The 22755-nt window shown below is 50.5% G+C and overlaps 2 protein-coding genes across 14 annotated transcripts in view; both read left to right on the plus strand.

The window, feature by feature from the left end:
- LOC128412033 (zinc finger protein 420-like) overlaps window positions 1-22755 on the plus strand; it is a 317641-nt gene that overhangs the window by 219813 nt on the left and 75073 nt on the right. The gene's annotated exons all lie outside the window — the stretch shown is intronic.
- On the plus strand, window positions 20920-21867 carry LOC128412118 (olfactory receptor 52K1-like). Its single transcript, XM_053384973.1, has one exon. It carries the CDS (start codon window positions 20920-20922, stop codon window positions 21865-21867), a length of 948 nt encoding a protein of 315 aa, XP_053240948.1.

A 22755-nucleotide genomic window follows, 5' to 3' on the forward strand; every position in this document is an offset into this window, starting at 1 on the left:
TATTGGACTGGGAGGATTGGACTGGGACCCGTGCCCCAAGAAAAATCCAGACTTTGGGCTGTGGAAACTCAAATATATACAGTATGCAGATTTTAAAAAAGCAATTCTGTAACGAAAGGGAAAAAATATCACTGCATCTGCTGTCTTGAACTATAAATCAGGGGTCGCCAACACAGCAGCCATTGGAGCAATGACACTCTTGAGGTCTACCCCCCCCCCGTGCCCACAAAGCCTCTGAGCCCCCACCCTCATTCACTGCCCCCTTGGTTATGAGCTGATGAAGGTGGTTACCTTTTTCTCCCTAGAGAGGTAAATAGAGCTGAAGGAGGAAGTTAGAAAAAGGGACACTTTCTCACTTCCTGTTTCAGCTTTATGTGCTTCTGAAGGCTGGGATTAATTCGGCTAGCTGCAATTTTTATTCAAACACCCTGGAAAAGCAAACTGAACAGAGAAACAACTTGCTGGTGTGGCACACCCATGGGACTCCTCACTCCAAAATCCAAATGACCCACAGGCCTAAAAAGGCTGCTGACAAGCCCTGCTGTAAATGATGGAATTGGAAAGCGTGGCCTGCTTCAAATATTTGTTTCAGCTCTAATTTGGGCACACGGTTGCCCTGAGGATCTGTAGCGGCCTTTGCCAACTTGGTGCCCTCAGGGGCTGGTTTTGAATTCAAAACTGCTGTGCTGGCTGGGGCTGATGGGAGTTGTGGTCCAAAACAACCAAAAGGTGCCAAATTGGAAAAGGTAGACTTGAAGGACACAACCTACCCACATGTAATTGTGATGTGAGACGGGGCAAGTGAGGAGCATGATGTGGGGGTGGAGGGGGGAAGACTGGGAAGGGTTCCAAGGGCCACACAGGAAGGCCTAGAGGCAGTGGCGTAGCATGGGGGGTGCAGGGGGGCCGGCCGCAACATCTGGGGGGGCGCTCACACTCGCAGCTCTGCCCCTACCTAAAATCCACGGGTTAGGGGGCGCAAATTACTTGCCTTGCCCCGGGTGCTGACAACCCACGCTACGCCACTGTGCGTCATGATCTGGAATTGAAAGGAAACCAGCTCCGTATTACTGTGTGATCTCCAGGAATTGTAGAAGCATAGAATTAACAGAAAATTATTAGGAGTTAGTTTGGACATGGTATTTAATGCCAGTCAGATTAAATCAAATAAACAAGGAATATTTGGTGTTATGCTGGAGGGGATGCCCGGAAACCGGGACTTACGTTCACATGTGGTGGAGGTGCATATATGTACAATTATTATTTTTTTGGCAAAGAGTGTTTAAGGAGATAACAGAAATCACTGGGTTAAAGCTAACCGTAAGTCCAGAGGTACCATTATTATCAATTTACGATGGGGTGTAAAATTTACAAAATCAAAACAATTGAGACAATCTGTGAGAGACAATGGAAAGTGGGCAGTCAAAAATGCACCCCAGGAAACACGTTGGGATGATCGGAAGCCATAATGGAATCTGTTACGTATGAATCTATTTCCCCTCCTTTTTGTAATATGTATTGATTTTGGATTCTTTTGTCAATTTTGTTTTTGCAAAAATTAATAAAGCATTTAAAAATTATGATGGGGTGGAAGGTTCACAGGCTATGAAGGTCTTGCTCACAGATTTATTGACACAAGTTATTATAGCTAGGAAGTGGAAGGGGCAAGGTGACTATAAAATGGAAGAATGGTACAAAGAGGTGTGGGATATAGCTATTCATGATAAATTAGCATGTTCTATTAATGTGAGATGGGGAATATGCGGAAGAAATGATTTTGAGGAGATATGGAGGGTGTTTGTAGAATTTGTACAGTTAAAACGGAAAAGGGTCAAACCATCGCAAGAGGTGTTGAAGTTTTGGGAAGTTGGATAGTTACAACGGAAGGCTCCCGGAGGTGGGGGTGCACATTTTTATTCTTATTTATTTATTTATTATTACTTTGGCAAAATAAAAAAAAATCTGAAGAAACATAGAATTGTAGAGTTGGAAGGGACACACCACGGGTCATCTAGTCCAACCCCCTTGCAAGGCTGGAATGCAGCAAATCAAACACTGGCTAATGGGCCACATAAAGCAGAGACATCACCTTGCCACCAAAGGTCCGTATAGTTAAAGCCATGGTTTTCCCAGTAGTGATGTATGGAAGTGAGAGCTGGACCATAAAGAAGGCTGATCGCTGAAGAATTGATGCTTTTGAATTATGGTGCTGGAGGAGACTCTTGAGAGTCCCATGGACTGCAAGAAGATCAAACCTCTCCATTCTTAAGGAAATCAGCCCTGAGTGCTCACTGGAAGGACAGATCCTGAAGCTGAGACTCCAGTACTTTGGCCACCTCAAGAGAAGACTCCCTGGAAAAGACCCTGATGTTGGGAAAGATGGAGGGCACAAGGAGAAGGGGACGACAGAGGACGAGATGGTGGGATAGTGTTCTCGAAGCTACCAGCATGAGTTTGACCAAACTGCGGGAGGCAGTGGAAGACAGGAGTGCCTGGCGTGCTCTGGCCCATGGGGTCACGAAGAGTCGGACACGACTAAACAACTAAACAACAACAACAACAATGGGCCACATAGGAAGGACCCCAGAGACAAAGGAGCTGCCTTATACTGAATAGACCACTGGTCTATTTAACCCAGCACTGGCTGGTTGCAAAGACTCTGCAGGATTTTAGAGCCTCTTCCAGACCTACCTAGAGGCGCCAGAAATTGAACCTGGGAACTTCTGCAGGCAAGGCAGTTCCTCTGCCACTGAGCTATGGCCCCCCTTTGCCCCAGTGAACAGGCCAAGAAGTCCTCCTGTATGTGCAGAACGTTGCCAGCAGTTGCTTCGTTCCGGATTCATGTGATAATAAGCTTTTAATACGGATTATGTAATGGGTGCCGCGGGCAGAAAGATAAGAGACGGGATATGAAGAGGAAGTTGCTGTTTTGTGGCGCACACTCCCCACTTTCCATAAATTGACATCTGCCTCCAGGGATTTATTGACATTGCTTTCTCTGACACAGGTTAATTGGAAATCTGGTTGCAAACACAAGAAAAGGGCAGCCATCACCGTGTTTGGCTTTCTGGTACTGTAGATGGGAGGAACTGTTCCTGTGGGTTCCTAGAAGAGGTCAGCATGCGACAGCGGCCACAATCCCAGGAATGGCTTTGGCTGGCTGGCAAAACCAGGTGAGGGGAGCCGAATGGGTCTCATACCCTCTGTGAGTTAGGGGCCTCCCTTGCCTGCAAAGAACGGCTCTGGAAGATGGACCAGACAAGACCGTTTGTGGGTCCTGGCACTCAAGAAGGCAGCTTCTGCACATGGAGGGAAGTGAGGGGCAGATAGGGCTTGACAACATGGGAAAAACTCAACAGGGAAAATGTTCCGAAAGGCTTGTAAACTCCAAAGTGGCAGTCAAAACAACACTAATCGGCATTTACTACTTTGATATGTGCTAATTGGCTTGCTTTGATGCTTTGCATCTGTGACTATGGGACGCTTGACTTTTCGCCTTGGGACTGACAGAAGTTTCTGGCCCAACTGATATATGGCGCTTTCTGTATACAGTGGTACCTCGGGTTACATACGCTTCAGGCTACATACGCTTCAGGTTACAGATTCCGCTAACCCAGAAATAGTACCTCGGGTTAAGAACTTTGCTTCAGGATGAGAACAGAAATCGTGCTCCGGTGGCGCAGCGGCAGCGGGAGGCCCTATTAGCTAAAGTGGTGCTTCAGGTACAGAACAGTTTCAGGTTAAGAACGGACCTCCAGAACGAATTAAGTACTTAACCCGAGGTACCACTGTACAGTCATACCGCAGAAGTCGAATGGAATCCATTCCGGAAGTCCGTTTGACTTCCAAAATGTTCAGAAACTAAGGCGCAGCTTCTGATTGGCTGCAGAAAGCTCCTGCAGCCAATCGTCACAGTCGCTTGGGACGTTCGGGTTCTAAAGAACATTCGCAAACCAGAACAATCACTTCTGGGTTTGTGGCATTCGGGAGCCAAAACGTTCGACTCACAAGGCGTTCGGGATCCAAGATACGGCTGTATAATGCATTTTATTATTATTATTATTAATTTTATTTTTTAGAATTTTTATTGATTATTTTCACATAACAAATTATTTTAACAATTATATTTTCCCCCCCATTTCCCACCCCCCACAACAACCTCTCCCTCCCCTACGACTTCCCTCCGCTCCTCTCTCTGATTTATCAACACATATTGTTCTCTGCGTATTGTAAAAAAGTAAAGATCTCTAAACTATCCATCTATTATGTTAACAAATAAATTTGTGTATGTTTATTCAAAACCTGCTCACTCATTTTGAAGCCTAGGGCGCCAGGGTTCCTTCTCCCTCTGTCTGCCTCCTGCCTCCCTCATGCCTTATTCTCTTCTTCTCCTCCAGTACAACCGTCACCTGGAAGGCTGGCTCTTGCTGCCCCAGCCAAGCTCTCATAAAGGAATTTGTGCAGGTAAAAGGTACGTGTGATGTGAGTGCACTTCAAATCAATGTCTCCGTTTTATCTTGAGGTACCTCTTAAGTTATGAGTGCAATGCCTGCTCCTGTGATGCCACAGAATACTGAGCCAGTGAATATGAAGGCAAGGAGCAGTAAGAAGAGCAGGGAGGTTGGAGGAAGGGTGAGCTAGCAGAGGAGAGCCATGAAGAAGAAGCAGAAGGGAGACCTCAGGGTGGAGGCAAAGAGGAAGGACAAAGTGGAGAGGGAAGATTGCAAGTCTCAGAGAGAAGGAAAGCGGGGAGAGCCAGTGTCAGAAATGTCAGACTGTGGACGAACAGCCTCTCCACAGGGTCCATCTCCCTCCATGAATCTAAGCAAAATATAATAAAGTATTTTTCAACAATAAAAATCAATAACACTAGATGTTCTAAGAAGTGAAGAAGAGACATTGGAGGCTTTTAAGCAGGTGTTGGGTGGTCATCATCATGGATGCTTTCATTGAGTTTCCTGCAGGGTTTAGATTGTTGGCTATTTGCAGTATGGTAGCGCTGCAGAGAGCTTGCTGGGGAGACCATGTGTCAGAGCTGCCCAAGGTCCCAGCTCACAAAGGACCAATGCTGCTTCGTTGTTAAGTACAAAAGTCTTTATTGAAGTTCAGTTTCACTTCCAGAGCCGCAGCGCGCAGCTCTACGTCTCAACTGTCAGACCGCTGATGCTCCGTCTGAGTCTCCTCCCCCCAGACACCAATTTAAGACTCTAGCCTTACTCCACCTCTTCCTCTGTTCCTTCCGCCTCTGGTTCCGCCTGGCCGTTGGGGTCTCGCCCTTTCTAGACTCTTCTGACGCTGAGTCCCCTGAGCCTTCCCCCTCCCTCCTGCAGGCTTTAGGAGCTGGTTCCCCATCCGGGTCTCCTGCTGTTCCCCGCGCCTGTACATTTGAACTCGGCGCGCGCGCCCAGCCGGTAACTTTTCTTCTGACCGTTTCACTGCTGCTGCTGTCACTGCTTCCCCCTCGGGGGGGGGGCTAGCTGCAACTGACCTCCCCTCCGTTGGAGGCGTGGTCAGCCCTGACTCACTTTCTCTCCCCGCTGGAGGAGACGCTGGCCCTGACTAAATATGACATAATAGGAATCACTGAAACCTGGTGGGATAAGTCCCACGATTGGAATGTAATAATGGAGGGATACAATCTATTTCAGAGAAACAGACCAGACAAGAAAGGAGGAGGAGTGGCGTTATATGTCAGGGATGTGTATACCTGTGAAGAGATCCAAGGTTTAGAACCTCAAAGCCAAAGTGAGAGCATTTGGGTCAAAATTAAGGGAGAGAAGAATAACAGTGACCTCATTGTGGGAGTTTACTATAGATCCCCAAGCCAAACGGAGGACATAGATGATGCCTTCCTGGAACAGATGGCCAAGCATGCAAAAGGAAGGGAGATAGTAGTAATGGGGGACTTCAATTACCCAGATATTTGTTGGATGTCAAACTCAGCCAAGAGCATAAGGTCAAACAGATTCCTCACTGGCCTTGCAGACAACTTCATTGTCCAGAAAGTGGGAGAAGCAACAAGAGGAACAGCCATTTTAGATCTGGTCCTAACCAATGTTGATGACCTGGTTAGTGGGGTAGAAGTGGAAGGATCATTAGGCGCGAGTGATCATGCTCTTCTGAAGTTTACTATACAGCGGAAAGGAGCAGCCAAGCATACTAGGACTCAATTTCTCGACTTAAGAAAGCCGACTTCATAAAACTTAGGGAAGTGCTTGGTGAGATCCCATGGACAGTAATACTAAAAGGAAAGGGAGTTCATGATGGCTGGGAGTTTGTTAAGAGGGAGATAGTAAAAGCACAACTTCAGGCAATACCAATGAGACGGAAACATGGAAGGTGCCTAAAGAAGCCAGGGTGGCTATCTAAAGAACTTTTAACTGAGTTAAGATTAAAAAAGGATGTGTACAAAAAATGGAAAAGGGGGGAAACCACCAAAGAGGAATTCAAACAAATAGCCAGCACGTGTAGACACAAAGTCAGAAAAGCTAAAGCACAGAATGAACTCAGGCTTGCTAGAGAGGTTAAAAGCAACAAAAAAGGCTTTTATGGGTATGTTCGTAGCAAAAGGAAGAACAAAGAAACAGTGGGGTCACTCAGAGGAGAAGATGGTGAAATGCAAACAGGGGACACAGAAAGGGCTGAACTCCTCAATGCCTTCTTTGCCTCAGTCTTCTCCGATAAAGAAAACAATGCCCGGCCTGAAGAATTTGGAGCAAATGATTCAGCAGAGGAAACACAGCCCAGAATAACTAAGGAGATAGTACAAGAATACTTGGCTAGTCTAGATGTATTCAAGTCTCCAGGGCCAGATGAACTGCATCCAAGAGTATTAAAAGAACTGGCAGATGTGATTTCAGAACCACTGGCAGTCATCTTTGAGAATTCCTGGAGAACAGGCGAAGTCCCGGCAGACTGGAGGAGGGCAAATGTTGTCCCTATTTTCAAAAAGGGGAAAAGAGAGGACCCAAATAATTACCGCCCAGTCAGTCTGACATCAATACCAGGGAAGATTCTGGAGCAGATCATTAAGCAAACAGTCTGTGAGCACCTAGAAAGGAATGCTGTGATCACCAATAGTCAGCATGGATTTCTGAAAAATAAGTCATGTCAGACTAACCTGATCTCATTTTTTGACAGAATTACAAGCCTGGTAGATGAAGGGAACGCAGTGGATGTAGCCTACCTTGATTTCAGCAAGGCATTTGACAAGGGGCCCCATGATATTCTTGTAAAGAAGCTGGTAAAATGCGGTCTTGACTATGCTACCACTCAGTGGATTTGTAACTGGCTGACTGACCGAACCCAAAGGGTGCTCATCAATGGTTCCTCTTCATCCTGGAGAAGAGTGACTAGTGGGGTGCCACAGGGTTCTGTCTTGGGCCCGGTCTTATTCAACATCTTTATCAACGACTTGGATGATGGACTCAAGGGCATCCTGATCAAATTTGCAGATGACACCAAACTGGGAGGGGTGGCTAACACCCCAGAGGACAGGATCACACTTCAAAACGACCTTGACAGATTAGAGAACTGGGCCAAAACAAACAAGATGAATTTTAACAGGGAGAAATGTAAAGTATTGCACTTGGGCAAAAAAAATGAGAGGCACAAATACAAGATGGGTGACACCTGGCTTGAGAGCAGTACATGTGAAAAGGATCTAGGAGTCTTGGTTGACCACAAACTTGACATGAGCCAACAGTGTGACGCGGCAGCTAAAAAAGCCAATGCAATTCTGGGCTGCATCAATAGGAGTATAGCATCTAGATCAAGGGAAGTAATAGTGCCACTGTATTCTGCTCTGGTCAGACCTCACCTGGAGTACTGTGTCCAGTTCTGGGCACCACAGTTCAAGAAGGACACTGACAAACTGGAACGTGTCCAGAGGAGGGCAACCAGAATGGTCAAAGGCCTGGAAACGATGCCTTATGAGGAGCGGCTGAGGGAGCTGGGCATGTTTAGCTTGGAGAAGAGGAGGTTAAGGGGTGATATGATAGCCATGTTCAAATATATAAAGGGATGTCACATAGAGGAGGGAGAAAGGTTGTTTTCTGCTGCTCCAGAGAAGCGGACATGGAGCAATGGATCCAAACTACAAGAAAGAAGATTCCACCTAAACATTAGGAAGAACTTCCTGACAGTAAGAGCTGTTCGACAGTGGAATTTGCTGCCAAGGAGTGTGGTGGAGTCTCCTTCTTTGGAGGTCTTTAAGCAGAGGCTTGACAACCATATGTCAGGAGTGCTCTGATGGTGTTTCCTGCTTGGCAGGGGGTTGGACTCGATGGCCCTTGTGGTCTCTTCCAACTCTGATTCTATGATTCTATGATTCTATGATTCTATGATTCTGACACATGTGACTCTTCCCCCCCCCCACTACGCTCTGGTGGGGAAACTGGTCCCGATCCCCCACTGCTGCTTTGGGGTTCCCCTCTGGCTCCTTGTTTCTGGTGCGTCCCCCCTGGGACCCCCCCTTGCCCTGACCATCGGCACCCCCTTCTGGGAATCTTCTGATTCGCTGGAGAAGCTCATGGAATCTCTCGGGCCACTGTCATACTCCCCTACGCTGCCCTCGGATTCTTCCCCTTCGCTCTCCATTTCCTCTCTCCCCAGTGCTCCTGCTCCTGAGCCCCTGACATCCATCCCCCCCTCGAAGCCCCCCTTCCCCCCTCCCCCTCTTCGGGTGTGGGTTCCAGGTGCTCCAGTGCTGTGGGTGTGAGTGCGGGATACCATTCTTCCCCCCCGGTGTGCAGCCGGTCCGCGGGATCCGGCCAGACCGCAATGGGCTCGTCGACGTCGATTTCTTCTGCTTCCATCTCTCTGCTGTTGTGCTCGAATCCAGGATCCTCCCCCAACACGTCCATGTCCTCCCCTCCCCCGGGTACCTCTGGTGAGACTGCGTGTAAAGGTCCCCGCAGCAGCTCCCTGCGCCACCCCACCTCCGGTTGAGTGTCCCACCAATAGGAGCGGTCTGTGGCAAACCCCGAGAGTGACCCCTCCGGGGAGCTTGTTTCCGGCGTCGTCTCTTCAGCTGATGAAAAACCCTGGAACGTACTGGCTGAAAGTGTGGGTGTGAAAAGCCAGTCGTCGAAATACTCTGCCGGCATAGATCTGTGTGGGAAGAGTGCATGGAACTCGTCTTTGAGGTAGTGCTCCTCCACGGCATAGCACGGTACCCATCTGTTGGCGCTGGCTGGGGTACCTTCCCTGGCGAGGAGATATTCCACCCCCTCTTCCCCCCACCTCGAGTCCAAAATCTCCGTGACCTCGTTGAGTGGCGTCGCCCTCCGTGACCCCTCCCTCTTTGGAGATTCGTTAAGTGGGTCTGGCGCATTCCCTGGCGCCTGAAACCTGTGGGGTGCCCTGTAGGGAGTGAGCACTGACCTATGAAAGACTGGATGCATTCTGGAGCCCTCCGGGAGTGTCAACCGGAAGGCCACTGGGTTGACTTGTGCCGCGACCTGGTAAGGCCCCAGCTGCTTGTGTTTGAGCTTCCTCTTAGCTAACGTCCTGGCCGGCACTGCATGGGCCGCTAACCAGACCCAGTCCCCCACCTGAATGTCTTCCCCAACTCTCCTGTGCTTGTCTGCCTGCATTTTGTAGGCGTGTTTCGCCAGTTCCAAGTGCCTGTGGAGTTGCTCGTGGACCTCCTGTAACTCTGCTGCTAAGTGCTCTGCTCCCCGTGGCTCCCCCACCCCCTCAGGCTCTAACCCCGGGAAGGTTCTGGGATGCCGCCCATTGTTGGCGAAGAACGGTGTCACCCCTGCAGACGCGTGCTTCGTGTTGTTGTAGGCAAACTCGGCCAGTGGTAGGTAGTCCACCCAGGTCGAGGGTTGTTGATTCGCATAGCATCGCAAGTACTGCTGCATGATGGCGTTGACCCTCTCCGCCTGTCCGTTGGTCTGCGGGTGTCGTGCCGACGCTAAGTTGATCTTGACGTTCAGGATGCCCAGTAGCTTCTGCCAGAAGCTCGAGATGAATTGGCGACCCCGGTCGGACAGGATGGACCGCGGCAAGCCGTGCGCCTTGAACACGTGGTCTATGAACAGCTTGGCGGTCTGTTCCGCTGTGGCCACCTTCGCGCAAGGAACAGTGGCGTAGCGTGGGTTGTCAGCACCCGGGGCAAGGCAAGTAATTTGCGCCCCCTAACCCGTGGATTTTAGGTAGGGGCAGAGCTGCGAGTGTGAGCGCCCCCCCAGATGTTGCGGCCGGCCCCCCTGCACCCCCCATGCTACGCCACTGCCTCTAGGCCTTCCTGTGTGGCCCTTGGAACCCTTCCCAGTCTTCCCCCCTCCACCCCCACATCATGCTCCTCACTTGCCCCGTCTCACATCACAATTACATGTGGGTAGGTTGTGTCCTTCAAGTCTACCTTTTCCAATTTGGCACCTTTTGGTTGTTTTGGACCACAACTCCCATCAGCCCCAGCCAGCACAGCAGTTTTGAATTCAAAACCAGCCCCTGAGGGCACCAAGTTGGCAAAGGCCGCTACAGATCCTCAGGGCAACCGTGTGCCCAAATTAGAGCTGAAACAAATATTTGAAGCAGGCCACGCTTTCCAATTCCATCATTTACAGCAGGGCTTGTCAGCAGCCTTTTTAGGCCTGTGGGTCATTTGGATTTTGGAGTGAGGAGTCCCATGGGTGTGCCACACCAGCAAGTTGTTTCTCTGTTCAGTTTGCTTTTCCAGGGTGTTTGAATAAAAATTGCAGCTAGCCGAATTAATCCCAGCCTTCAGAAGCACATAAAGCTGAAACAGGAAGTGAGAAAGTGTCCCTTTTTCTAACTTCCTCCTTCAGCTCTATTTACCTCTCTAGGGAGAAAAAGGTAACCACCTTCATCAGCTCATAACCAAGGGGGCAGTGAATGAGGGTGGGGGCTCAGAGGCTTTGTGGGCACGGGGGGGGGGGTAGACCTCAAGAGTGTCATTGCTCCAATGGCTGCTGTGTTGGCGACCCCTGATTTATAGTTCAAGACAGCAGATGCAGTGATATTTTTTCCCTTTCGTTACAGAATTGCTTTTTTAAAATCTGCATACTGTATATATTTGAGTTTCCACAGCCCAAAGTCTGGATTTTTCTTGGGGCACGGGTCCCAGTCCAATCCTCCCAGTCCAATACACTGGGGCCCCTTCCCATTTTTGCCCCAGTTCTCTCCTGCCCCTGTTCATAACCTCTTTTCTGTTACAAAACAAATCCTTCCGGCCTTCCTTCCTTTGCCCTTACATACTGACTATTGGACACCTAGCTCAGCATTCCCTACACTGACCGGCACCGGCTCTCCAGGGTTTTAGACGGGGGAGATGCTGGAGGATGAATTGGGGCTCTTCCGAGTGCAAAGCAGGTGCTCCACTACAACTCTTCCCCAAAAGGCATATGAACACAGGAAGTGGTGCTGCACTTCCTGCCCGTTGGTTTACTTAGCTCAATACAGTACTGTCTGCGCTGACGGAAAGCGACACTCTAGGGCAGCTTTTTGAGCAGGGGAAAAAAAGCTCTTTTAGACCTCATTTCGCTTATCTGTGACAATCCTCTTAACGTGTGTGCGTGCGTGCGCGCGCGCTCATTACGCACCCGTTATAATGTGTATGTGCATGCATAATATTTCAACTTAATGCGCCACGCTTTTAAAAATATTATTTAGGAGAAAGGAAGGAAGGGTTCTTTTTTAAAAACGAAATGAAATGAAAAGTTGAAAGGCATGGCGCTTCCTTGAGGGGGGCCGGCCAAACGGAGACGACGACCCCCCACCCCAACCAAGCCTCGATTGCTTGTCCCTTCCCTCTGGACTCGCGCCCCCCCAGATGTTGCGCCCGGTGCGGCCGGCACCCCTGGCACCCCCCACGCTACGCCACTGGCAAGGAATGAAGTGCGCCATCTTGGTGAACATGTCTACGACCACGAGTACAGCTGTTTTGCCTCGCGAACTGGGCAGATCTGTGACAAAGTCCAGGGCCACTCTCTCCCACGGTTCGAACGGCGTCTGTAGGGGTTCCAGCAGACCCGCCGGCTTCCTGTGTACTGGCTTGGCCCTTTGGCAGGTGTCACACCTGGAGACGTAATCCGCGACTTCACCCCTCATCTTGGGCCACCAAAAGTCTCTGGTTACCAATTCCGCCGTCTTGTCCTTGCCGAAGTGCCCAGCGCTGGGCGCGTCGTGTAACTGCTGCAGAACTTTCGCGCGGAGGTCGTCTCCGGGTACGTAGAGAGCCCCTTTGCGTATGAGCAGTCCGTCTCGTATCTGGAACTCGTCGTCCTTCGCTGTGCCTCTTCGCACCTCCTCCATTTTGGATTGTGCGAACGAATCCGTCTGCAGCGCTCGACGCACCGCGTCCAGGTCCACTGCGGCTGAAGCGCACGCCCACGCTTTCGGTGCGAAAATGTGTTTGGCCGCTACCGGTGCCGCTTCCTTGAGATACTGAGGCTTCCTGGATAGTGCATCCGCCATGACGTTGGTGTCACCCGGGACGTATTCTATCCGGAAATTGAAATCCGCAAAGAACTCCGCCCAGCGGATGTGTCTCTGGTTCAGGAACCGCGCCGTGCGCCAGTATTCCAGGTTCTTATGGTCCGTGCGGACCTGCACTGTGTGTCTGGCTCCGACTAGGAAGTGCCGCCATGCCTTGAAGGCTGCATGAATGGCCAGCAACTCCCTGTCCCAGATGGTGTAGTTCTGTTCCGACTTGCTGAGTTTCCTGGAGTAGAACGCGCACGGCCTCCAGTTCCCTTGCGGATCTTGCTGCAACAGGACCTCCCCCACCGCTCTGTCCGAGGCGTCCATCTCAACCCTCATTGGCTTGCTGGGGTTCATGTGTAGCAGCTGTTCTTCGGACGCGAAGAGACGCTTGAGTCTCCGAAAGGACTGCTCCGCCTGGTCCGTCCAGGTGAACTTCTTCTTCTTGGAGCTGAGTGTGTCCGTGATGGCCGCCGTCTCCTTCGCGAACTCCTTGATGAACTTGTGATAAAAGTTGGCGAAGCCGACGAACTTCTGGACCTCCTTCCGATTGCGCGGGCTCTTCCAGTCCAACACCGCACGGACCCTGGTGCTGTCCATGGTGAGTCCCTTGTCGGACAGCTTGTAGCCCAGGAAATCCACCTCCGTCATGTCGAACTGGCACTTCTCTAGTTTGGCGTAAAGTGTGTGCTCCCATAGCCTCTGCAGGACCTCCTTGACGTCCCCCTCGTGAGCCTCCTGCGATTCCGAAAAGATCAGGATGTCGTCCAGGAAGCAGACGCACTTCTTGTAGAGGAGTCCCGCTAACACGTGATGCATGAAAGCTTGGAATGTATGGGAGCCATTTTGTAGACCAAACGGCATTACGCGATATTCATAGGTGCCTAAAGGTGTAAACATGGCCGTCTTCCACTCATCGCCCTCCCGCATGCGTATAAGGTTGTATGCCCCTCGTAGATCCAACTTGGTGAAGAGTCGTCCCTTCCTCACCGTCGCGAGCAGGTCGTCGATCTTGGGCATGGGGAATGCTGTGGGCTTTGTCCTGGAATTGATGGTCCTATAATCAACTACAAGCCTGCGTTGGGGCGTGTCTTTCTTCTTCACGAAAAACACGGGACTGCCCCCCACTGCTTTGGATTCTTGGATGAATCCCCACTTCAAGTTGTGATCTATGAACTCCCTGAGTTCTTGCAGTTCATCCTCAGACATGGAATACAGTTTTCCAGTCGGCAGCGTCGCCCCCGGCAGGAGGTCAATCTTGCAGTCGTAGGGCCTGTGGGGCGGCAGCTTATCCGCTTCCCTCTCGCAGAAGACCTCCAAAAACTCCTTGTACTTGTTGGGTACCGCTTGCACCATGCCTAGGTGTAGCTGCGGATCATCCTCTTGCCCCTCCTCTTCCTGGCAAGTCCGGATGCAGTGTTCTGCGCAGTAGGAAGAGCAGAAGGTTAATTGCCGCTGGTACCATGCTAATGCCGGGCTGTGCCTATCCTATCCAACCAACTCATGCCCAACACTATGGGTGTGTCCGACAGGTGGGTGACGTTGAAGCTGATGACTTCGCGGTGGTTTCCAATTTGCATTACCATAGGCGGTGTTTGCTGTACCACCTCCCCTCCCAGTATCTTCCTGCCGTCGACCGTGACTACGTTTAGGGGCATCGTGGCTGGCAGGAGTGCTATGCGATGTTGCTTGATGAAGTCCACTCCTACAAAGTCTGCGTTGCTCCCAGAGTCAATGGTGATTAGGACTTCCAGGGTGAGCCCATTGGGCAGCTGGAGCGATGCGGTGAGTTGCACCACTGGTTTGGGTGGGAGGGGATCTGTGGGCTGTAAAATCTCTGGGGACTGCTTCACTGACTCGCCTGGCTGGGCCCCAGTGCTTCCGTTTCCAACCAGGCTTCTTCTTCCCCCTGCAGTTGTTCTTGCTGCTGAACTGCTCCCTTTACTGTTGATGAGGCTGCAGTGTGCTTCCGGATCCTCTGGGGACACTCTTTGGCCATGTGCTGTGCACTGTCGCAGATGTAACACTTCCTGCTCCCTCTAGGAGTCTTCGCCTTGACTGCTCCTGGTGTTTGGGCTCTGCTTGCTGTCTGAGCCCTGGCACCACCTATCTCCATCGGCTCTTCTCCCCTCCCCAGTGGAGGCGTGGATAACGCGCGCCCTGTCTCTTTGGGTAGGAAGGGAGTTGTTCTGGCTGGAGTGTTCGCCCTGCGCCCCTCCTCTCTGCTCCAAGGGCGGTCTTCCAGGCGCACCCCTATCGCCAGTGCTCTTTGGACGACCTCTGTGGTGCTTTTAGGTCTTTCTCCCCTTGCCAGCTCATCTTTCACGGCCCCATTCAGTCCCTCCCAGAACAGATCCCTGACTGCAATGGAGTCTTTCTCCCAGCCCAGCACGTTCACTAACGCAAAAAAGCGTGAGTGATATTGCCTCACCATGGCTTTCCCTTGCTGCAGCCCATGCATTTCCCTCCTAGCCACATCCACATCTACCTTTGATTTAAAACAAGCGTCCATAGCTTTGATAAATGCGTCGGCATCTTGGAGGGCGGGATCATTTTCGTGCCACAAATTCTGCAGTCACGCTTTAGCTTCCCCATGCAGATGAGTAATTATGAATCCCACTTTCTCTTCCTCGTCTCTAAAGTCTTTCCGAAGCAAATTGAGCGCATAAACTATGTCGGCTCTGAAGTTAGGGTACTGCTGCAGGTTCCCGTCGAAGTGGGCTACTATGCTGCCCCCCCTCTTCCCGAGGCCAACTCCCTCCGGCTTGGATCCTGGCAGCCCCTCTTTGCCCCAACGTTCCCACCTGGTTTGTAGATCCCGGCAGAGCGCTACTGCTTCGTCTTCTCTTTTTCTGGATGCCTCTACTTCTGCATACAGCCTCGTGACTGCGCTTTGCAGTTCTTTCACCTTGTCCTCTGTAGTCATCTTTGCTAATCTTCGTGAGCTCGCAAAACGCCAAGTCTTGCCCCTCGCTGCACCAACTCACGCTGCGAGGGTTAATTCAGTGGAGACGGAGCATACTGTCAGAGCTGCCCAAGGTCCCAGCTCACAAAGGACCAACGCTGCTTCGTTGTTAAGTACAAAAGTCTTTATTGAAGTTCAGTTTCACTTCCAGAGCCGCAGCGCACAGCTCTACGTCTCAACTGTCAGACCGCTGTTGCTCCGTCTGAGTCTCCTCCCCCCAGACACCAATTTAAGACTCTAGCCTTACTCCACCTCTTCCTCTGTTCCTTCCGCCTCTGGTTCCGCCTGGCCGTTGGGGTCTCGCCCTTTCTAGACTCTTCTGACGCTGAGTCCCCTGAGCCTTCCCCCTCCCTCCGGCAGGCTTTAGGAGCTGGTTCCCCATCCGGGTCTCCTGCTGTTCCCCGCGCCTGTACATTTGAACTTGGCGCGTGCGCCCAGCCGGTAACTTTTCTCCTGACCGTTTCACTGCTGCTGTCACTGCTTCCCCCTCGGGGGGGGGCTAGCTGCAACTGACCTCCCCTCCGTTGGAGGCGTGGTCAGCCCTGACTCACTTTCTCTCCCCGCTGGAGGAGATGCTGGCCCTGACACATGTGACTCTTCCCCCCCACTACGCTCTGGTGGGGAAACTGGTCCCGATCCCCCACTGCTGCTTTGGGGTTCCCCTCTGGCTCCTTGTTTCTGGTGCGTCCCCCCTGGGACCCCCCTTGCCCTGACCATCGGCACCCCCTTCTGGGAATCTTCTGATTCGCTGGAGAAGCTCATGGAATCTCTCAGGCCACTGTCATACTCCCCTACGCTGCCCTCGGATTCTTCCCCTTCGCTCTCCATTTCCTCTCTCCCCAGTGCTCCTGCTCCTGAGCCCCTGACATCATGCATTAAAAGGGGACTCAAAAATAACTTAAACAAGGTTTTAATAACAAAAGCAAAAACTCCTTTTACACTAAATACATCAACAACAAACCAGACCCAACCACCAACCCATCCCCCAGGGTAATGGGAGAGCTAGGTGCTGCTCCTTATATACTACACCCAATTGCTGACACAGCTTAATCAATACAACTCAGCAGCACCTGCTATGTTTCACAGCTGCAAGACTGGGTCTCGTTATCTTGCTCTGGCCCTTGCTCTGGCCCCTTAAAGACACACACATCAGGTGGAACAATGATGAACCTTTACATTTAAAGAAACCATTCAACATAGATGACCCTCGGGGTCCCTTCCAACTCTACAGTTCTGTGATTCTGTGGCACAGAGCCTGCCCTGGTCACCAGTAAAGGACCATCTCGCTCATCAATTCATTTGGCCTTTGACTTATGGTGAAACTTTCCATTGTTATTATTTTGCCCCTCCAGGATTTTTTTGTGTGTTTTGTGAGCAAACACTAAATGACGGCGTCATTCTAATGAAACTCTAAGCATGACTATGCCCAGAGTTACCGTATTTTTCGCTCCATAGGGCGCACCGGACCATAGGGCGCACCTAGTTTTTAGGGAGGGGGGAATAAAGAAAAAAATTTATTCCCCCCCCCCAGCCCCAAAGAGCAAAGAAGCCAAGACAGCCAGCGGGATCCATCCGCTTTAGCCACGTGCAACCTCTCCAGCAGGGAGAGGCTGCGCGCGGCTTTGGCAGAAGCCAAGACAGCCAGCGGGATGGATCCCGCTGGCTGTCTTGGCTTCATTTTTAGCTGCAGGGCTGGGGCTGGAGAAGCCCGAGCTTCCCCTGACCCCAGCCCCCAGAACAGGTCTGGGAGCTGCCTGAAGCCCGGGGAGCACAACAGGAGTTGGCGCTGCGCTCCCCGGGCTTCAGGCTGCAGGCTGCTATCCGCAAGCCTTCGGAGCCCGGCGGGAACTCCCACCGCGCTCTGAAGGCTTGCAGATAGCTGCCTGAAGCCCAGGGAGTGAGAGGGGGCGGTGCGCACTGACCCCTCTCGCTCTCCAGGCTTCAGCGAAAGCCTGCATTCGCTCCATAGGACGCAGACACATTTCCCCTTCATTTTTGGAGGGGAAAAGTGCGTCCTATAGAGCGAAAAATATGGTATTTTGGATTAATGAGCTGCACTGCAGTAAAGCAGCATGGCCTGTGATTACAGCACATTGAGAGAGGTGGTGTGTCAGCCGCCAGATCCCAACTCTGCTCTCTCCTCTCAGGGAATCATTAGCTCTGATTCCTGCATTCCAAAGGTTGGACCAAGTGGCAATTTGGGCCCCCTTCCAATTTTACAACTTTGTGATTCTTCTAGCAAACAAGGGGTCCAAAGTGGTGTTCTTTTGAGCCTTGCAGGCAGCAGTTGCCTCTCAATCGTTCCTCAAAGATGCCCTCTTGGTGGTGGCTGAAGTTGACTATCTGAGCAGAAGTCACTTTTTGTCGCCATTGGCACAGGGCCCTCTGCGGCCGATTCCTTTGAGATGCTTCATGACTGCGACTTCTCAACAAATCCTCCATTGAGCTCCGTCTGCCCCTTTACCAGCATAAAAATAATAATAAGCAGAATACTGCTTCTAATAGTGATTTACATTAAAAGCACATTAAAAGCAGCTGCCCCCCAAAATGGGCTGCCATTCCCAGCGCTTTTAACAAACGACAGCTCCCAGCACTCTTTTTATCAGTGTGTGTGTTTAAAATGTTTTGTGTGACGGACTGCTAGATTCTCCATTGACAGAACAACACATTCCACCTCACGCAGGTAGGGCTTGTCCGGGTTGCTCCCAGGCAGATGTTTCTAGGCAGAAGCCAAGTGAGCTTCATAGAACTCCTTGCACCTTACCCACCCAGAATCACCAAGGGATGTCTCACCTGTGCTCCACTTCCCACTGATGCAGCACCTGAGGGACTCTGAGGTCACTAAAAATCCCTGGCCATTATCTCGACCTAGCCATTCAAAAGTCTATAAAATGAAGGCACTGAATCCACCCACTTCGCAGATGTTCCTGTGCACATTTGAGCTATGAATCCAAGCCATTTCTAGACCCAGGACTGCAACAACTTTGGAGGACTCCAAGCTCCTCACCAGCAGAAAAGATGTTAAAAGCTGATCTACCGTGGCAGGTCTGTGTCGGTGAACCGTTTCTGATTAATTACTCACAGGGTGGGTTGCAAAAAGTCTGGTATCTGCTCTGCAACTGAAGAGGGAATACAAGGGTGTTGCTAGCAAAATAATGGAAATGTCCATCTGTGCCTTCTCTGCCAGAGGAGGGGAGAATTGTTTGCACATTGGGGCTGGGCTGGGCTGGGTGGAGGGGCTTCAAAGCACAAATGTGGACAAGAGGATAGCTAATATGGGGACCTGTAGCAGTTGTGCAAACATTCTCACAATAATAATAATAATTTATTATTTATACCCTGCCCATCTGGCTGGGTTTCCCCAGCCACTCCAGATGGCTTGCAGCAAAATATTAAAATATAATAATTCATCAAATATTTAAAGCTTCCCTAAACAGGGTTGCCTTCAGATGTCTTCTAAAAGTCTGGTAGTTGTTTATTTCTTTGACATCTGAAGGGAGGGCGTTCCACAGGGCGGGTGCCACCAATAAGAAAGCCCTCTGCCTGGTTTCCTGTAACTTGGCTTCTCGCAGTGAGGGAACTGCCAGAAGGCCCTCAGAGCTGGACCTCAGCATCCAGGCAGAACGATGAGGGTGGAGACGCTCCTTCAGGTATACTGGGCCGAGGCCGTTTAGGACTTTAAAGGTCAGCACCAACACTTTGAATTGTGTTCAGAAACGTACTGGGAACCAATGTAGGTCTTTCAGGACCAGTGTTGTGTGGTCTTGGCAACCACTCCTATGGGATCCTAGGGACAGTGAAGAGGGAAAATCTATTGCCTTCATGCCTTGTTTCTGGGCTTCATGGGAGATACTGGCTTCCCAGCCTAGAAAGCAAAAGAAAATCTGGAGAACAGCTGGGGGGAGGGTGGGAAACTAAGGTGGTCTATGCATGATCTGAGACTGACAGTTCATGGAGCAAAGCTGTCATAGAATCATTGAACTGTAGAGTTGGAAGGGATCCCAAGGGTCAGCTAGTTCAACTTCCTGCCATGCAGGAATCTCAGCTAAACCTTCCATGACAGATGGCCACCCATCCACTGCCTAACAGCTCTTACTGTCAGAAAGTTATTTCTGCTTTTTAGTCGGAATCTCCTTTCCTGTAACGTGAAGCCATTGGTTCAAGTCCTACTGTCCTTGAGCCATTGGCTTGAGTTCTAGTTTCAAATGTGTGTGATTCCTGCATTGCAGTGGTTGGAATAGATGGTGCTTGGGGTCCCTTCAAACTCTACATTTCTATGATTCTATGAAACTACAGTTTTCAATGGAACATTTTCCACTTTGGAGCAGTACTGTACTATGTGGAAAGAGGTGAGTTTATGGGGCAGGTTGGTGGTGATAATAGTGGTCATAGAGAAGAACTATGTGCAGAGGAGGGTGACCCAGATACTTTTGGGTCTGGAAACCAAGCCTTATGCGGAATGGTTGAAGGAGTCAGCTATGTTTAGCCTGGAAGAGAGGAGACTGAGAAGTAATAGGATAGTCATCTCCTGATATCTGGAGGGCTATCTCCTGGAACATGGAGCGAGCTTGTTTTCTCCTGCTCCAGAGAGTAGGGCCTGAACCAACGGATTCAGATAACAAGGACTGAGATTCTGATGAAGGATTAGGAACAACCTACTGGTACTAAGAGCCATTCTACCCAACAGACACCAATAATAATAGAAATTATAATAGTAATCGTAATAAGGTCACATTGTGCTGGGACCTGCCAGAACAACTGCAGAGGCTGGATCTCTGCCCACAAGCTGCTGGGCTATCTGACCCCATAGACTGAGATCCATGCTGGGATGTGGCACCTCCCAGCCCCTAGGACACTTGCAAGGCAGTCTTTGTCACGGGGCTGAACAACAGTGTGCGATGGCGTCACCTCTTATCAATCACCTTCCTTTTACTCCCCCCTTACGTTGAGGGGAGTTGCTAGCTTATAGCCATTTTTGTAAACCTGAGTTGTAGCCCACTGGGAAGGCCTATGGCCACAGCATCGTGCTGCAACACTTCCTTTGCCTGGGGAAGGTCCAAGGTGGCAGATACAGGTAAGGCTGGGGAAAACCCCTGTAGCCAATACTGAACCAGACGGTTCCATAGCCTTTCAATCAGCATACTGAGGCAACTTCCTGTATTCATATGGACAAATGCAAGAAGGATGAGTCTGTTTGTTGGTCATCATGGATGAAAGGAACCGATTGAGGTAATATGTCTCTGAATTCCAGATGGAAGCATCAAACAGCGGGAGGAGGGGGGGATGCAGAGTGCTTGACTAGTTGGACCCTTGCCTGATCTATCAAAGCAGTGGCTAGTGTTCTTATCTTCTCCCCTTTCTTGCCAACAGAATTTGTGTCTCTGATGTCATAAGGAACTCCCCAGTTGTAGCATCGCAGAGTTATAGCTCAGAAAGAGCTTATGGTCCCATCTGGTATGCCTTGCCCGTGAAAGGAAAGACCATTTGATGCAGATATGGACATGAATACGACTCCCAACCACACCTTCTCTGACCCCTCAGTGTTCTTCCTGTCTGGTATTCCTGGACTGGAAAGCTCCCATGGTTGGATCTCCATACTTTTCTGCTCTGTCTTCACCACCTCCCTGGTGGGCAACAGCACCCTGCTGTACGTGATCAAGACTGATGAGAGCCTCCACAAACCCATGTTCTTCTTCCTCTCCATGCTGGCCTCCATTGACCTGACCTTGTCCCTCACTACCATGCCCAAAACACTGAGCATCTTCTGGTTCAGGGCCAGGGAAATAAGTCTGACCGCCTGCCTTGTTCAGATGTTTCTCCTCCACACCTTTTCCATCATGGAGTCTGCTGTGCTCTTGGCCATGGCCTTTGATCGCTACGTGGCCATCTGCCACCCTCTGAGGTACGCCACCATCCTCACCAATTCCTTGGTAGCCAAAATTGGGCTGGGGGCTTTGGTGTGGGCTGCGGTCCTGATGCTCCCATTGCCCTTCCTGCTTAGGAGATTGCCCTATTGCCGCTCCCACGTCATCGCCCACTGCTACTGTGAGCACATGGCGGTGGTGAGATTGGCATGTGCCCACACTCGGTTCAATAACATCTACGGGATCATAGTTGCTCTCTTTGTTGTAGTACTTGATTTGACCTTTATTGGTCTTTCTTACACCAAGATCCTACAAACTGTCCTCAGTCTGGCTTCAAAGGAAGAGCAGCTCAAAGCCTTCAGCACTTGCATCTCTCACCTGTGTGCCATATTGGTTTTCTACACTCCTGTGGTCCTCTCCTCAGTCATCCATAGATTTGGTCACCATGTTGCTCCCTACATACACATCCTGCTGGCCAACTTCTACCTCCTCTTCCCACCCATGATGAACCCCATCATCTATGGGGTGAAGACCAAACAGATACGGGACAGAGCTCTCCTCCTCTTCCACCGGAAAAGCTTTTGAAGGGCAATCTGGCATGGGAAGCCACGCCAAGGTGCCTGTTCACAACGATTATCATACCCATGGGTGGTTCTGTTCTTCACGGTTACAAACTTGGTTGGATGCTCAACAGCTTTAAAGGAGGATTATACAAATCCCACTTGGTGGAAATCACAGAAGGAGAGAGTGTCCATGTGAGGGGAGGGGAAATAAATGGAGCCATTTCTTAGGGAGTTTTGGGGTAGTTGGGGTAGTTGAGAGATGGTTTACAGAAGAGTAGGAGGGAAAGAGGGAGATAGAGAATTGGTTCTGGCTTCTGTGTAACATTCACTCAACTTTTCCCACCCCGACCTGTCCACAGTGATCCATGTGACGGTCACCTCCAGGTTTGACTACTGTAATTCACTCTACGCGGGGCTGCCCTTGAAACTGTCCCAGAAACTCCAGCAGGCACTGAATGCTGCAGCGAGGCTCCTCACGGGGTCCCTGCCATGGAAGCATATTCACTCAGTTTCACTGGCTCCCAGTGGAGTATAGGGTCAGGTTTCAGGTGCTGGTTTTGGCTAAACATCTGCTTAGCCAAAGATGCTTTCTTGGCCTCCAGCCAGGAGAGGACAAAGGGACTGTCTCCTTATGAGATAGTTTCCAGATGTATGTTATTTTTCTAAGCTAACTCTGCCTTCTGGGATCCGATTGTGAACAGAATGTGAGTGAGTAAACTCTTTTTATACTGTTATAGAAGACTGTGTCGTGTTTTATCTTTTATAAGGGAATAAGGGGGGAAATAACAGGACAGGACAGTTATTATAGAGGCTTTAGTGAGCCTGAGCAAACGCATCTGCTGTGAGTTTAAAAGGGGGAATGTTACTCTGCTAAATTGTGGAACTTGTTAACACAAGTTGGAAAGGCTAT

The sequence above is a fragment of the Podarcis raffonei genome, chromosome 4 (assembly GCF_027172205.1).
Source record: "Podarcis raffonei isolate rPodRaf1 chromosome 4, rPodRaf1.pri, whole genome shotgun sequence".
Classification (NCBI taxonomy): domain Eukaryota; kingdom Metazoa; phylum Chordata; class Lepidosauria; order Squamata; family Lacertidae; genus Podarcis; species Podarcis raffonei.